The sequence below is a fragment of the Apis dorsata genome, unplaced genomic scaffold (genome assembly GCF_000469605.1).
Source record: "Apis dorsata unplaced genomic scaffold, Apis dorsata 1.3 scaffold_1182, whole genome shotgun sequence".
In the NCBI taxonomy this organism is placed as follows: domain Eukaryota; kingdom Metazoa; phylum Arthropoda; class Insecta; order Hymenoptera; family Apidae; genus Apis; species Apis dorsata.
The window spans coordinates 16,885-34,230 of record NW_006264279.1 but is presented as its reverse complement, the minus strand read 5'-3'; the positions used below and the strand labels follow the sequence as shown (position 1 = coordinate 34,230).

The window sequence follows — 17,346 nt, the reverse complement described above, 5'->3', positions numbered from 1 at the left end:
TAAATTAAAAAAAAAAAAAAAAATACTATACAAAGAAAAATAAAGAAAAATAAAATGCTTTGCGCTTCTTTGTACTTAAGAATATAATTGATACTAAATGATCATAAATTAGCATTTTATTAAGTTGTAAAAATTTAATAACAATGAATAATTTATTTTAAAATAATCGTTGCGCGTAAATATTACATAATACAGAAGTAGGAATTATATCTTATATTATTTGTATATAAAAAGCACATTGTAAGCAAAATAATATTAATATTATTATATTATTAATAATATAATATTAATATATAATACAATGTGTGATCTCATGCCTTGGAACTATATAAGAATTATTAATTTATGCAGTTGCATTTTTCAAATTTGCAAATTTATTATATTTAAAAAAATTTAAATGTGAATGAAAAGAAATGAATATTTCATTATGTAATTGACTTTATTAAGCTATAGATGGAAATATTTTTAAATTTATATCTTAATTTTAATTAATATTCTGTATAAATATGTATTCATGATATATTCATTATTAGTAGTAATTTTGATTTTTATAAGTATTATTATCTTAGAATAATAGAAATTTATTAATAGCATTATTATTATATTATAATTGTGTACTGATATTACAGATAATTAATATATTCTAAAATTATATTATAGGAATATATCATTGGTAATAAGGAACATTATGTATATTTTATGTTTGTGATTTATGATTTGTAAATTATAGCTTTATTTTTAAAAAAAGCAAATTCATTAAGCTTTATGATAAGAATTAAAGTTCTTTATAATAATTTTAAAAATGTGATAAACCATTATAAAACTATATTTAAATGTTTAATTTTATAAAATTATTATGTATTGCATCCTTCTACCAATGAATATTTTACTTTAATATCAAATAGTAAAATATTTTTACTAAAAATAGATTACTTTTGACAAATAGTGCAACACAGCACTAAATATATTAATACTTTTATTCTAGAATAGATAAAATATTTAAAAATATCTCAAGTAGATATTTGAAATTAACAATTAAATTTGTTTATTTATATAAATTGTATTTAATAATCTTAATCAACTGTAATCAATTTCTATATAATTTTTATAATCATAAGAAATTTTCTTATATTTTATGCAATTATTATGATTATTGGATATTGTAGGAAAATTAATTTTATATTTTCAATAATTTCTTTATGCTAGAAAATTATAATAATTGTTTAAAATTATATATGATTTTTTCATTTTATAATAAACTTTTCTAATATTCTAACATATGGATAATTATATCAGAAAATTCCAATCCTTGAAATTAGGAATAAATATATATAAAACATAATAAAACATAAATAAAATTATAATATAAGAATTCGAAAATTAATGTAAAATTTATTTATGTTATTTAATCTATATTATATTTTACATAAATTTTAGTATAGTATTTTTATTGATAATATTTTAATATTTTAAATTATTTCGATATTTACATGTAAATTATTAAATATAATAGAAAGATAAATGAAAAAATCTTATCTTTGATATTTAGATTCCTATTTTTCAAATAAATTTATCTTCTTATTAAATATAATTATATAATCAAATCAAATGAACTGTTTTATAATAAAATAATATTAATATTAAAAATAATTAATTTTTCTTTATGAATATCTATAATATGTATAAATTATTTTTTATCATTCACAATGGAAAAATCTTCGAATGAAAAATTTAAATTAAAAATCGAATTGATTTGGACTATTGAATTAGTATATGTTCATATACATCCATAAATATTACTTATATATACATATTAATGCAATAGCACAAGTTGAGATCACGTGGTTTATTCATCGTGTATTTCACGCTGATCATTTCAATCTGTGCGGTTGGTCTAATCAGTTCTAGTTAGAGTTATATAGTAATTTACTTAATTCTAAACTAAGATTTTAAGATTAATCTCGGATGATCTATTATCGCAAATATAATTCGAAGTTATTGTTGTATTTCTCTCATAAGAAACATGTACACTGTATCAAAAGGACCTAGCAAGATAGTCGCTAAGACACGAAGAGGTACTTGAAGAATATTTAATTTTATTTATAAACATTCATAATGTTAATTTCGTTAAATTATTATAATTCTTTAGGAATTAGTCAAAATCTTGAAAGGTTGGAAACTTTACGTGATTTAACAAGGAAAGCAGATCCTGATGATGATCATGAGATCACCCGGTAATACTTTAATACATCTTAAGCTTGCTATTTTTCTTTTCTTTTCTTTTGTAACTCCAATATTTCGGCATTACGCAATTCATAATTCTAAATTCAAAATAAGCACGTGTAATTTTTATGTTATATTTCCAATGATTCAAAAATAAAATATTCTATATAACTATTATGCTTTGAAAATATTCTAACTACAGAATATTTTTTTATGTTAACATTATATATGTTATATTAACATATATTAATATTTATTTCATAGCCATGTGCCAAAACCAGTCTTTCACATGAATGGGAAATCTAAATTCAGTTCACAGAGACATCAAATGCAAGAAGTTATCACTCCTCAACATGAAGAACTTATTAAATTTGTTTATGAATGTAGGTTGAAAAGATTTATATTTATTCATAAAATATAAATTTTAATTTCATAATATATAAAAAATATGTATAAGAAAAATATTCATATAAAAGAAATAAATATTTATTGCATAAAATATAATATTGATATTATATTAATAATATAATTATAATTTTTATTTATCAGCATGGAATCAAGTCAACACACGACAAAGAAGTGAATCTTCTGATGGTTCAGATTGTTCAGAACCTTCCAGTAAGTCTTTTATATTTAATTAAAATGAATTATATAAATGTTCAATTATTATTTATTTTTTTAAGCATTAGATATATATATATATATAATTGAATAAAAATATTTTATCAATTTCAGGTCCTAACACTATAGTATATTACAATGATGGTGAACCAAATGATACTCTTCAAGGTAATTTAATATTTAAACAAATAAACATTTGTTTTTGTTTAAGAAAAATTATATGATCAAGATAGCCTATAACAATTATGTTTTAGATTTTAAACCATTTGATTTGGAATCATGGTGGGGTAAACGATTATTTAATAATATCACAAAATCACTTTGAAAAAAGGAGAAATTTATAAGTTGAAGATATCTCAAAGTAGTACAGAATGATAAACAGTGCTAAACATTAGCCTGTTTTGTGTTTTAAAAGTAATCTAAGAACCAGTGAATAATTGTGTAGAATTAAATCTGAGAATTAGAAACAAACCTAATTTGTTGGATATCACAATTAGTGAATTTGAATTGTTATATAATTCATACATATTGTATTTGTTATAATGAATTGTATACATGTATATTGTTTTTGTAAAATTGTAACTTTTTATTATATATGTACACAATCATACAACTTTTTAAAATTAAATTTATATATTAGAAATTTTATGTACATGAATATATAAATTTTTTTGAATATTTTTTTTAATATTCACATTTTTAATGATTTGCATGAATTCAATATGAACAATTATCAATAAATTTCTTAAATATGTAATATAAAAATTACATAATTCTTTATTGTTATTTCATGTTTATATACTTTTTTAAAATTTTAATCAAAGTGTACAGAAATTTCATTTAAATATAAAGTATCCAAATTTAAATTATAAAATTAATGTGATACAAAATACGATTGCTATTTTCTTTTGTAGGTTTCTAAAATAATGCAGGTAAAAGTATACAACTCATAAATATATATCAAATAGGTTAAGTATACATAAAACTTCCTGCGTAGTATGAATGCAGTGTGAAAATAATGAATTTTTAATCATAGAATGATGTAAATATTACATGCATCGTTTGTGTGAATGCATGAATACATTGCTGATATTGTTATGACAACTGTATCTAAATACTTTTAAGCAAATTTTAGTATAACTTTGTAGACTGATAACATTTAAGATTATTACATGATTATAAGACAAGATAAAGTTTGTCAGTAATGTATTTGCAAGCTTTGCTTTTTAAGATTTCATATCTAAGTTTTATTTCATTTTTCTGGTTTAATTTTAATTAAACTTTGGTAAACTTTAATAAATTTAATATGAAACTTTGATATTTCAAAAAAGTAGAGTTTGCAAAAGTAGTCAAAATATGTAGTGCAATATTTAGCCACTTATGGTTGAATTAAGTAATTATAAATAAATGCATCTTTATATTGATTATGATTTATTTTATTATTACTTAAATAAATTTCACTAAATAAAACATAAAGCAGATAATATATATTGACTGTGCAAGTTTTTGCTTATGTGTCTATATTTAAATTTATAAAGATTAAATAAATTGATTTTTTTTATTAAAATAATAATAGTAAATAATTTTATTTTGAATAAAAAATTTAAAAAAATAAAATATTTTTTAAGACAATTTAAATTATATTCGTCTCAAAATAAATAAATTAATAGGTTATCTATTTAATTTAATTCTTTAATTCTTTAATTAATAAATATATATAAAATAATTAGAATAAATATTAAAAATACAAATTATATTTTTATTATAATTGTTAATATTTATTTAGATTTAAACTATTTATATATTTTTGTACATAAAAATGTGTGAATTAAAAGATTATGATTATTTTGATACAATAATTAATAAAAGTCTTATGGGAATAGCAAAGATACATAATGATTTAATTGTATTAGAAGATTGTAATGCAATTTTACGTAAAGATTATGTAAATATGATTGGGAAAGTAAGTAATTTGTTGGAATAAAATGAAAATATTATTTTAAATATAGAATAATACAACACAGAATAATAAGTCAAATTAAAATAATAATAGGTCAAATTAATATCTGGTGGTAGAGTTGAAAATGAATTATTATATCCAAGATTTGTAGGTCCTGGAATGTTAACAGCTGCAATTTTAGGCAATACTTTTTCTGGACCTTCAATTAATAACATATTGAGAGTTATTGCAGAAATTGAATCTGATCATCCTTCAGGTAATAAAATATATGAATATAATTTTATTTCATAATAATATTTACAAAATATATATTAATAAAATATTTTATAATAATAATAATTAATTAAAATATTTATATATAGGTATATTATTAATTATTCAAAATGATGTTGAATATTCTATAAATTTTACCTTAGCTAAATTACATGCAGAAGTTAAAGGATATATTATTAAATTAATAATAGTAAATAATAATATATCACATTATGTCAATAATACTATTAAAGAAAATGATATTTTGCCTATACTTTTTATATATAAAATAGCTGGAGCTATGTCGGAAGAAGGAAAAAATATAGATGAAATTTATTCTCTTTGCAATTCTGTTGCAAACAATGGAGAAATCCTATGTTTGAAAGCAGGTTACAAAATTTAAAAAAATTAAATTATTTAATATATACATAATATATAAAAAAATTATATTTTACAGAAATGTATTTTCAAAATATAATTCATGAAGAATATAAATTGAATATACTTTCAAATATAGTTAAACAAATACTTAAACCATTAATAAATATATTAAATAAAACATTACAGGATTGTACTAAGAAAAGTATACATAAAACCAAAACATTTTGTACTGGTCATGAAATTGCAATTCTAATAAGTAACTTTGGTATCATTATGAAATTAAATATCTTTTCATTTATATTAAAACTGATTAAATTTTTAAATGTTTTTAAATTTCTTAGGTTGTAGTCAAATACAAGGAAATATATTTATCTTAGAATTTTTGCAACAAATAGAAATAAATAAATTAAAAATAAAAAGAATATATGTGAAAGAATTTACAACATATTCAAATTATAATGGTTTTCATATCTGTTTGTTAAATCTCTCACTTACTACAGATTTAATTAAATATTTAGATTTTCCAACACCTATATCTGCTTGGCCAAAAGTATTAATTACAGAAGTAATAAAAATTGAGGAGGTAATATAATATAAAAAGAAATTAATTTACATTATATTTTATAATTTAATACTAAAATTGATTTTTAGAATAAGAAAAAAATAATTACATCAAGAAAATACAATAAGGTAATTTATTATAATCTTAATTTTGAAATTATGATAAATATAATAAATAAATCAAATTTTAAAACAGAATATCAATTGGTATGATTTAAATTTACAAGGACCAACAATGAATTATGAAACTGGTCAAGCATTTTTATCAATTATTTCAATGGCATGTGAAGCAATAATAGTATGTACAGAACAATTAAATAAAATGGATAAAGAATATGGAGATTATGGTACAAGTCTTGCACGTGGAGCTAAAGCTATACAAAATGATATTCAGGTTTAAGACTAAATATATATATAAAAAAAAATAAATAAAATATACATATATATGAAATCTTAAATAATATATTTTACAGAAAAATAAAATATCAGGAACAAATTTATATATAATATTTACACAAATTAGTCATATTATTCAAAAAACAGTTGGTGGTTTACAAGGAGTATTATATTCTTATTTTTTTTACAATGTTGCTAAAGTAAGATATAATTTGTTATATTGTTAGTTAACATTTCAAATATATAACATTTTTTAGGCTTTTTCAAAATATCAAAATAGCAAAGAAATAACAGTAGACATGTGGTTACATGTATTAACTATTGCAAATAAAGCATTGGAACAAATTAAAATATCTTCCATAAATAATGATATTCTATTAACTATTTTAATAACAATACAAATAGACTTAGAAAATGCATTAAGTAAAAATATGGATCCTCTTGATGCATTTGGAGTAGCTGTAAAAGCTGCAGAAAATTTTAATACAAATGTTTTACATACACATTCTTTTCATGTAAATAAAAATGAAATATTATATTGTTTTATAAATTTAATGATATATATATATATTTTCCTCTATTATTAAATTTTAGTTATGATATATATATATTTTAATTAAAATAATATATATTATAATTAAAATTTAATAGTAGAAGAAAATAAAAATTATTTAAATTTTAGGAATTTAAGTATCCTCAAGCACATGCAATAGGAATATGGATGAGAGCTGCATATGAAGGTACTAAATTAAAATTAATTTATAATAATACAAAATAATTTATATTATATATCTTATTCATTATAATCTATGTTATAATATAAATATATAATAGGTATATTTTTTATATGTATTGTTTTTGCTATTAATTATGTTAATGTTAAATGAATTAATAAATTAAAAAAAAAATAATTGATATTAAATGGTATTATATATTACATTCTTATACAAAAAGCAATTTATTACATTATGTAAATATATATATTTTTTTTTATTTGCATATACGAAATCTATAAATGTATGCGTGAATATTCTTTGTATAAACGAATGAAATGTCTGTTTAGATATGTATAAGAGACTATCATAATGTCACGTGTTCCTGGCTTCTCTTCATTTTTGTCTTATCACGTGAAAAAGCTAAAAAAAATTAATTACTTCATTTTTAAAACGTGAGCTAAAAATTAATAAATAACATATTGATATTTTTATATTATAAAAATTTTATAGCTGATATCATACGAATAGAGGTTAGGTTTAAAATTATAATTTCTACTTTTTAAATATTAGATATGTATAATATTTAAATATTTTATTTAAATTTTATGAAAATATTATATTATTTATACATACATACGTATATATAAATATGAAATATATGCGTTTATAAAATGATAATAATAATAAAGATATGAAAATATATGAGCAGTAAATTTGTAATATTCATACAAGAAAAAATAATATTAACAATGAATGCTGTGATTGCTTTATGTATTTTTTGTGAATCACACGGACCTAAAGTGATATTTACTACTCAAACCTATCGTAATTATGACAATCAAAATACAGAAAAATTAAAATTTTATGGACCAAAAGAAATATTAAAACGAAATCAAAATATTATGGAAGATGGACAATATGAATGTGAAGGATGTCAAAGTATTGGAAATGTGAAATATTTAAGCAATGAACATGAAACTAGAACATCATTTCTTTCTGCTCAACAATCGTTAACTCAAGATATTTGGTGTTTGCTAAAGCATGCATGCTTTAGGTATAGTAATTGTAAAATGAATAAAATAATTTTAAAATAATAATAAAATAATAAAATAATTTTTTATTTTATTCTTTTATTAATATAAATACAGATAAAATTTAATTGTGTATAAATTAAAAAATTATATTTTTATTTTAATTATTTAAGGAGCTTAAGTTGTGAAGTACATCCGGGTAAAGAAGGTGTTTGCTACTTTGGAGATGAATATAGGGGGCATGTTTTAAGTCATACATTTACATTAAAAGATGCCCAGGTGAATTATGCAACGAAAAAGCATGTTTGGTAGCTATTACAATAAATTATTCAAATCATATCATTAATTACAATTTTAAATCAATAGAGAGGAAATCAAAAAAATTTCATTATTGTTAAGAAATTTTGTTTCTCTTTTTATTTATTTTTAGGCAAGAGGTTTTCGTAAATGGTGCAGTTTTATTGTTTTTATGAGAGATAAACAGTTTCTATTAAATATGTGGCCCTTTTTAGTTGATAATTTAAAGGAAGTAATTCGGGAATTACAAGATTTTGCTGAAAAAAAGTATAATGCAGAAGAAGCAGAATGCCCACAAAGAATTGTTCGTTTATCAACTAATAATGGATCAGGATCATATAATAATTCCAACAAACAGCCTAGAACTTTTAGTGATATAACCAATGAAAAACATGTTTTTATAAGGTTTGTTTTATGTTTTATAGTTTTCTTTATATATATATAAATATGTAATACTTAAAAAGATACTAATAAATTAAAATCAAATTAGAATCCACATGTGGTTGGTATGGATTCTTAGTGCAGGAGCAAGACATTTCATAGAAATTTTTCCTATGAACTTATTAGATGATGAATTGAATTATAACTTGGAACATCAGATTGGTTAGTATAAAATAATATATTTATAAGAAAAAATAAATGTGCATATTTTATATGAAATTGTATTTCTTATTTTTTAGAAACTGAAGATGGATTTACTTTAGTAAATGCTAAATTACCTATAAATTTAACCTTAAACTCAAATGAATCAGAAACAACACTTGAATTTTCAGAAGTTTTAGGAAAACCCACTACATTGATACTTAAAGATTTAAGAGCTGTATTAGGAAAAGATCAATTTAGGCAACTTTTATATTCTAGTTTAACAGGTGTTCAAATTTTAGTAAGAGGTCCGAATATTCAAAGATTGGAATCTTTATATGGTCTTAGTTCTCTTATTCCACGTGCATGTAGAAGAGTCAAAACTCATGCAACAGAATATATGGATCCTAATAAGTGTAACTTTATTGGTACTTATATATGCTTAGAAAAATATTAAATTATAATATATATTATAATATATATTATAAATTATAATAGCTATTATATCAAATATTTTATAAATAATTTTATTCTAGGTGTTGATACATCAGTAGCTGTGCCTTTACCTTGTGTAAATGTATGTAGATTAGATATTGTTGCTGATGAACATAAAGTTGAAAATTCAAATTCACATATCGTCAGATGGGCAGGTACATTACCACTAAAGTTACCAACATTATTAACAAAAATTGAAAAATCACTTGAAAATGAGAAACTTGGAAATTCTGCCCTGAAAGCACATTTTGCTGCATTACAAGAAGAATGGGCAAAGTATAATTACATGCATATTTTATATTAATATTGAATAATTGATTTTTTAAATTAAAAAAAATTTTTCATTTTAATTGTAGTATTGCCAAAGTAGTTCATGCCATGCGAGGACGTGGTCATAATGGAGATCTTTCTGGTCTTATGCTTAGTTTAGGTGCTGGTCCTCATGATAAGAAGTTGTTAGATACTTGGTCAATGGGCTTGCCACCAAATCCTGCATAATTTTTAATTAATTTGCAATATTTTATGTATTGTAGAATATTGGATAGTATCTAATTTAAAATGTAAGGTATTCTTTTATTGGCTCATGCAATATTTATGTATTCAAGGTTGTGCATCACATTTTATTTATATTATAATCAATACATAATAAGTATTGATATTAGTGTAAAATAAATTGCCTGATATGCATTATTAGTATTTAAGATTTGGTATCCACTTTTATAAAATAATATATTTACATAAAATTTTTTGATAACATTGATGTAAAAATAAACTTTATATATAAAAATTGTTTAATTTTAAAAAGTAAGTAAATGTTTTTCTTTTTATAGTAATAATCCTTTAGTTTACATAAATTTAATTATATAAATTATATAAATAATATATAATTATATAAATAATATAATAATATTTAAATAAAAGTTATTAATTAATACTTTTGTTTATATGTAATTTAAATTATTATTTAAATTTAATAAATTTTTCTAATTTCAATTTTTTACATTTCAATCTAAATTTTTAGAAAATATATTTGATCTATTTAATATACACATTTAATATTTTGCTTTAATAATAAAATAAAAATATCTTTTTTGATACTATACAATGATTTAAAAAAAAAATTAAATTTGTTTTTTATGTTTAATTATAATTTTATTTTATAATTATTTAATATTAATTAATACTTGTTAATATATTGAATTTATTAATAAATTTATACATCATTCGAAACATTTAATAAAAATCTAAAATGGAAGTTCCACAATTTAAATACAATCGCAAGTTATTTAAATTCGATGACTTTAAAAAATTTGAAATTTTTACACAATGTTCTAAACAACAATATTGTAACATTTATAATGCAAGATTAAAAGCATTGAAAAATCACATTTTACAAAAAGTAAAAATTAAATGGGGTAAATATTTTATAAAGGTTATATTTATTATTGGTTTAGGTTATATTTATATTGTTATATTTTCTAATTCTTAATATTTTATTTTAGCGCATTATGAAATAGTTTCATTATCACAACTTTGTGAAAGAAATCAAAATAATACTTGTGTCATAATAGGTACTTTGTATAAACATCAAGAATTAAGACCATCAATATTAAATGAACTTAGTAAAGAACTTCAATTAATACCTCAACCAACTAGAACAAATTATGCATCATTTAAAGATATATTATATTTAGAAGATGAAACATTACGCATTAAATTGGTTGGGATTCATAAAAATATTCAAAATATAGTCACTGGTATAGTTTGCGCTGTATGTGGTCATGAATTGGAAAATGGTGCATTTTTAGTAAATATTACTTTTATATAATTTACAGAAATAATAAAAATTACAAAATAGATATAATTACAAATTAAAAATTATTTGAGATATAATAGATATTTTGTTTATAAAATACATTAATTACAGGTAACAGATTGGTGTTTTCCAGGATGTTGCCCGAAATTATCAATCTTTAATTCTCAACCACTAGAAAAACTAGGAAAAATTTTGATCATTTCTGGTTTAGATTTAGCAAATAATTTACAGTCGTTAAGTATAAATTTATTATTTGAATGGATTACTGGAATGATTGGCTGTGAGGAAGTTCATAAAGAAGTGGCTTCTATTGTGTGTATTATTATAGCAGGTATATTTAATATATTTAATATATGTTAATGAAAATAATATTTGTAATAAAGAATAAACAATATTTTAATATAGGAAATAGTATAAGAGGATCTATAGAGACATACAGTTACAAAAATTATTTTGAAACTAAGTTACATAATGAAGCTATATTTAAAGAAACTGCAAATGTAACACATAAATTGGATAATTTTCTTCATTCTATAGCACAGTGTTGCCCTATATTATTAATGCCTGGAGAATTTGACCCAACATGTCATAGATTACCTCAGCAACCATTTCATCCATGTATTTTACCAGAATGTTCCAGGTAATATAATCTTATTAATTAATACAAAAACATTGCTATAAATCATATATAGAAATAATGTTATATTTGTCTCCTTTTTTTGTGTATATATATAATATATATAAAATTGAAGATTAAAATATTTTATTTGATTTTCATGACATTTGATTTCTTATTTTTGATTTTATTTTCATTTTACAAATATGTATATACTTATCTCCATTGATGATATAGAAGCAATATGGATTTTTGATTTATATATATTAATATAATTTTATTGCTATGGAATGATTAATGGTATTGTTTTTAAGATAACTATGAAAATATATAGTAATATATAATATATAATATATAGTAATATATTAAATAGATACAAATTATTGACATATATATGATATGATAGGTTTAAAAGTTTTTATGGAGTTACTAATCCATGGGTTGGTAGTATAAACTCTCGCATTATAGCTGGATCCAGTGGCCAACCTATTATGGATATTATGAAAATCGCTGGACTTGTTGATATTTCACCTTTAATATGGTTAGAACGTACTTTACTCTGGTGTCATTATGCACCAACTGCACCAGATACTACTCCAACTTATTCATCTAGCAAAATTGATCCATTTATTATAACAGAATGTCCTGATATATACTTTGTTGGTAATATGGATAAATATGATACTAAAATATATACTGGTAAGTTTATGTCTTTTATATTATATTATCTTTATTATTATATTTTTGTATTTTTATTATATACTTATTTTTATGTTTATTATAAAAAAATAATTTTAGTAAAATAAAATATGTTTACAGCAGAAGAAGGACAAACAATAAGATTAATTTGTATTCCAAAATTTTCCAAAACACAAACTGGAGTATTAGTTGATTTACAAGACTTAAACACTTGGCCTATATCTTTTACTGTAAATTAATTTAAAATATTTTATGGTTTTTAATATATTGACAAAAGAACAATAATGTAATATATAATAATATATCTATGTAAGAAAATCAATTTTCTTAAATGATTTTTGAGTAATTTGTATATAATAAATATATTATTTATTTTTTTAGTGAAAGATAATTTTAGATTTTAGATTTTAAAATATATTTTAGAATAGTGAAAGATATTTGTTTAGATTTTTTTCATATTTTATGTAATAGTTTCTTAAAAATTAAATTTTATTTAGTATTGTAATTTTTCATAGTATTTATTTATTTATGGAAATGAAAACAAAAAAACAAAAATAAACACATAAGTAAAATATATTTTTATTTTTTCTTTCTTTATACATAAATATATGAAAAATAATATCGTTTAACAAATTATAATATTATATATTCTATAAATTGTTCATATTTGTTAATTATTAATTGTTGTTAATATTTAATTCACACATAATTATAAATTATAGTGTAAGCATTTTTAATTACTATATACATCAACAATATAATTTATAATTTAAATAAAATATTTTTTTATATCATACTATTAATTTTTCTTAATATTATAACTTAATATATAAATAAATTATAAATAATATAACACAATATTTTATTCGAAAATTTAGAGTATGTTTTTTGGCACTATAATTTCTTTAATATTACTGAATAGTAAAATTAAAATAGATAAGATGAATATTAGATATAAATTTATTATTTTTTGATTTACTATAAATTATTTAATGAAATATGTGAAAATAAATTTTTAATAAATAAAAATAAAATAATTTATTATGTCAATATTATTTTTCCTATTAATATTAAGAAATATATTATATTATTTTTGAGACCTGCAATCGTTTTTAGAATTGTTTCTTTGCAAAGAATAATGATTTCAATAAATATTTATATTCTCCTAACTACAAGATTTTGAAGGAATTGGAATATTCATATTTAGACAAATATTCATATTTTTTGATGATTCTTGAGATTCAGAAATTTCTGATTGTGGATCTATAGCTTTTTCTTCATTTCTCATGGCACATATTACATCAGTAAGAGCAACTATATAATTTTTTGCCAAAGTTAAAGTTTCAATTTTAGATAATCGTCTTTCTTTCGATACATGTGGAATTACTTCACGTAAAGACTATAAATATAATTATTTAAGTTTTCATAGAATGGAGTACTTTTACTAGAAATTATTATAACTATATCTACCTGGAAAGCATCATTCAAACTATGCATTCTCATTCTTTCCCTCTCGTTGCTTTCCAATCTTCTAAGAGTTTTTTCTCTAGGTGTTGTTCCTTTAGATGAGTTTGATAATTTTAATTTTTCAGTTCGCTTACTATTTCGACGTATTGTTTTATTAGCTTGTGATTGTTTAGGCCATTTTTCATTCCAGTTATCCCCGTTCATTACTTTTGATGTCATTCAAATCCTTTTTGAAAATATTATTATATGAAATCATTTTTATTTTTATTAATTATTTTAAACTTTAATAATAAATGATTAAATTTAAATAAATAATTGATAAAATGATTTTATAAATAATATTTAATAACTTAATTATAAGAAATAATAAATATAAAAAATAATATTTAATATGAAAATTAAATAGAATAGATATTTTATTTACAGAAACATTAAAATAATATTTATATACTTACAATTTATTAAAATACTTATTATGTGTTTTATTATTAACAGATCAATGAAGAAATAAAATATAAGAATGATAAATATATTTAAATTTTTTAATATTAATAAAGCATGTATATTGCGCTTTTTTTCAATTTATTAATAAATAAGATTATAGTTAATTTACATTATACAATATATTTTCAAATATTTAAATCAACTATATACAACCGCGTGTACTTGTTGAGCCACGTTGAAATGACGACTGCCATCGGGGTGCGGCCGAAACAGCCTTCCACCCCTGGAAACTATGCATCTACCCTGTGACTTTTTCTTAGTAATTTTTTAAAAATTATTTATTTTTCTCAAATTTTCATTTATTTATATAAAAATTAGTTTATAATTTAATATCTATTTGAAAAAAGAGTTATATCTTTAATTTGCTTATAGTGATATAATAATAGCAAGATTAAAAATTGAATAATATTCTTAATTATAATTTTTTATTTACGACATTATTTACAAATTAAAAATGGAATTTTTATATAAATGTATAGATATACGTAATAAAATAATATGATTTTTAATATAAATTTGTCAATAATTTACAAATTCTAGTATAGAGAAATTTATGCAATGTATAATAATCATATTTGTATTATACACCTATTGTACAAATCAAAAGAGGATTTTATATGTGTGGCTACAGGTGGGCGTATGACGTAATTCGCCCACGCGGGCCTTTCTATATTATTGTAATCATATGTTATCGTAAATTACATAAAATAGAAATTACTTAAATATAATAAATATACGATACATAAAATTATTAATTATTATTAATTAAATATAAATTATGCTTTATATAAGTTAAATATATTAAAATATATCGTAAAAAATAAAGCAAAAAATAACAAATATTTTTTTTATTAAATTATAATAAAAAGTTATTATAACTTCTTCATAGAAAAAGTTTAAAAAAATCATTAAAATTCTGATTTTATTATTAATTACTTTTTGAATAATAATAAATAAATATATATAGTAATATAATTTTTATCAAATTATAATACAAAAATATAGTTTTAAATAAAAAAATAACATTTTTTAATAATATTAAATTAAACATTAATTGATTTTTATTTATGCTTTATCTTTACATTTACCACAACAAGTGTCAATTTGTTTTTCTAATTCAGATTCTTTATAATTAGGAGTCCATGGTCCAAGACTAGTTGAAGCATAGAAATCCATAGGATATGGTTTATCATTGTTAAAGTTTATCATTTTTAAAGCAACTGCTCCTTCATATGGTGTAAGAAATGGTTTTTCAAAAGCTGTTCCCCAATCTATACTTAATCGTGGACATGCAATCTATAATATAGAAATTATATAATATGTATATATATTTATCATATTAATATATTATATATATGGAAAATAAAAAATCATAAACCTGTATGAAAGCATCAATGTTCTTAAATAATTTAATTTTATCTGGAAATATTTCTGAAAGCAATATAATAACATTTTCTTTTCCTAATAAATTAATTTTATTTTCAAAATTCTTCAAAACATTAAGATTTCCCTGTCTTCCTAAAGTACCAAGTATCAATCCAAATCTTCTAATATTTTTTGCATATTTAATTGCTGTTAATCTATTTTCTAGCATTTGATCATGATTATAAAATTCTTCTGTCAATTTCTTTTCATAAGGATCATATCGAAATGCTCGTAATTTTGGATTAGCAATCATTGCTGCTTCTAAATGAAATCTGCCATCTCCTATATAAATAACTACATCAGCACATCGAATTTGTGGTGCTGTACAACCTAAAATCTTTATGTAATAATAAGTTTTTCTTATAATATACAAATTATAATCTAATTATTTTTTAATAAAAAAAGAGTTTAATTTGAATTTATAATTTAATACCTCGCCAGGACTTAATGGTTTACTTTGTGGAGTAGATACTTCATAACCATTCTTTCTCATTTCCATTGCAATTATTTGTAATGCACCAGCAAATTGTATAGTACTTACAAGTCCAATTTTCGTTGTAACTGGTAATGTAGTTTGTAAACATTCAATACAATGTGAAGTATCAATTTTGATATTAACAAATATATAAAGTACTTTTATACCAACAGTTTGATCAATTGGTATTAAACAAGAATGTCCATAATGAATTAAAAAATCTGCATCTAATGCTTTCGCAGTATAATCATCTATACAACATGCTCCTATATTGATTATCAATTTGTAATAAAAAAAAAAAATAAAGTTTGTAATTATATTATTACATATATATTATTACATAATATGTTCATAATATTTACATATATATATCTTATAAAAGATCAATAGATTAAAAATTATTTTTTTATTATTATATAATTTCTTACCATAAGTAACATCTCCCATTATAATAGTTTCTGCACCTGTAAAATTTTCTATAATATCAGCTATAGTTGTAGCATACATTAAAAGTCCTTCAGGCATTTGTAATGCAACTTTTTTCACTTTCAATTCTTTAATTCTCCATATTGATTTATGTATTTCAAAATTATAATTAGAAGGTAATGCAACAATTGCCGCATTTAATAATGGGTCATTTAAAATTTCTTCAGGAATTTTATTTATTTTTATTGGAGCTTTAAATATCTTACGAACTGATTTTGCTTTAATTATCACAACAGAATCAGATTCCTCACTCATAATTACAATCTTTTATTTATAAAATAAAAATTTATATTTAAATTTATATTAAAAATTTTTAATTAATTATATGAATATATTTTATATA

General features: G+C 20.2%; 5 protein-coding genes across 11 annotated transcripts; 3 read left to right on the top strand and 2 right to left on the bottom strand.

Moving 5' to 3' along the window:
* The first annotated feature begins 1,782 nt into the window (after positions 1 to 1,782).
* On the top strand, positions 1,783 to 3,488 carry LOC102678322 (MAPK regulated corepressor interacting protein 2). The gene is made up of 6 exons (XM_006624910.2): positions 1,783 to 2,075; positions 2,150 to 2,234; positions 2,488 to 2,606; positions 2,773 to 2,841; positions 2,959 to 3,012; positions 3,099 to 3,488. Exons 1-6 carry the CDS (start codon positions 2,024 to 2,026, stop codon positions 3,167 to 3,169), a joined length of 450 nt encoding a protein of 149 aa, XP_006624973.1. The 5' UTR covers positions 1,783 to 2,023; the 3' UTR covers positions 3,170 to 3,488.
* Positions 3,489 to 4,645: 1,157 nt separating this feature from the next.
* On the top strand, positions 4,646 to 10,323 carry LOC102677952 (probable dihydroxyacetone kinase). Of its 5 annotated transcripts, none has more exons than XM_031514764.1 (17): positions 4,646 to 4,807; positions 4,898 to 5,060; positions 5,221 to 5,445; positions 5,514 to 5,702; positions 5,779 to 6,020; positions 6,089 to 6,127; positions 6,195 to 6,392; positions 6,472 to 6,594; positions 6,652 to 6,909; positions 7,077 to 7,134; positions 8,017 to 8,164; positions 8,315 to 8,420; positions 8,572 to 8,843; positions 8,929 to 9,041; positions 9,119 to 9,448; positions 9,557 to 9,791; positions 9,872 to 10,323. In XM_031514764.1, the coding sequence occupies exons 1-17, from the start codon at positions 4,664 to 4,666 to the stop codon at positions 10,011 to 10,013; spliced, it is 2,985 nt and encodes a 994-aa protein (XP_031370624.1). In that variant the 5' UTR covers positions 4,646 to 4,663; the 3' UTR covers positions 10,014 to 10,323. The 5 variants fall into 5 exon arrangements, with proteins under 5 accessions (XP_031370624.1, XP_031370623.1, XP_031370622.1 ...); XM_031514763.1 differs by having other exon boundaries at positions 5,167 to 5,445; positions 5,514 to 5,693; XM_031514762.1 differs by having other exon boundaries at positions 5,167 to 5,445; positions 8,318 to 8,420.
* A 426-nt stretch (positions 10,324 to 10,749) lies between these two features.
* Positions 10,750 to 12,931, top strand: LOC102677824 (DNA polymerase delta small subunit-like). 2 transcript variants are annotated; one of them, XM_031514769.1, is made up of 6 exons: positions 10,750 to 10,930; positions 11,018 to 11,322; positions 11,443 to 11,662; positions 11,737 to 11,971; positions 12,354 to 12,646; positions 12,770 to 12,931. In XM_031514769.1, the coding sequence occupies exons 1-6, from the start codon at positions 10,765 to 10,767 to the stop codon at positions 12,883 to 12,885; spliced, it is 1,335 nt and encodes a 444-aa protein (XP_031370629.1). In that variant the 5' UTR covers positions 10,750 to 10,764; the 3' UTR covers positions 12,886 to 12,931. The 2 variants fall into 2 exon arrangements, with proteins under 2 accessions (XP_031370629.1, XP_006624969.1); XM_006624906.2 differs by having other exon boundaries at positions 12,767 to 12,931.
* A 760-nt stretch (positions 12,932 to 13,691) lies between these two features.
* LOC116186672 (class A basic helix-loop-helix protein 15-like) lies at positions 13,692 to 14,950 on the bottom strand. Of its 2 annotated transcripts, XM_031514767.1 has the most exons (3): positions 14,569 to 14,950; positions 14,117 to 14,339; positions 13,693 to 14,045 (listed from the first exon to the last, which is right to left on the bottom strand). In XM_031514767.1, the coding sequence occupies exons 2-3, from the start codon at positions 14,330 to 14,332 to the stop codon at positions 13,812 to 13,814; spliced, it is 450 nt and encodes a 149-aa protein (XP_031370627.1). In that variant the 5' UTR covers positions 14,333 to 14,339; positions 14,569 to 14,950; the 3' UTR covers positions 13,693 to 13,811. The 2 variants fall into 2 exon arrangements, with proteins under 2 accessions (XP_031370628.1, XP_031370627.1); XM_031514768.1 differs by lacking the exon at positions 14,569 to 14,950 and having other exon boundaries at positions 13,692 to 14,045; positions 14,117 to 14,392.
* A 207-nt stretch (positions 14,951 to 15,157) lies between these two features.
* On the bottom strand, positions 15,158 to 17,338 carry LOC102677682 (2-(3-amino-3-carboxypropyl)histidine synthase subunit 1). Its single transcript, XM_031514766.1, has 4 exons — positions 16,946 to 17,338; positions 16,476 to 16,783; positions 15,996 to 16,379; positions 15,158 to 15,913 (listed from the first exon to the last, which is right to left on the bottom strand). Exons 1-4 carry the CDS (start codon positions 17,256 to 17,258, stop codon positions 15,683 to 15,685), a joined length of 1,236 nt encoding a protein of 411 aa, XP_031370626.1. The 5' UTR covers positions 17,259 to 17,338; the 3' UTR covers positions 15,158 to 15,682.
* Between the last annotated feature and the right edge of the window lie 8 nt (positions 17,339 to 17,346).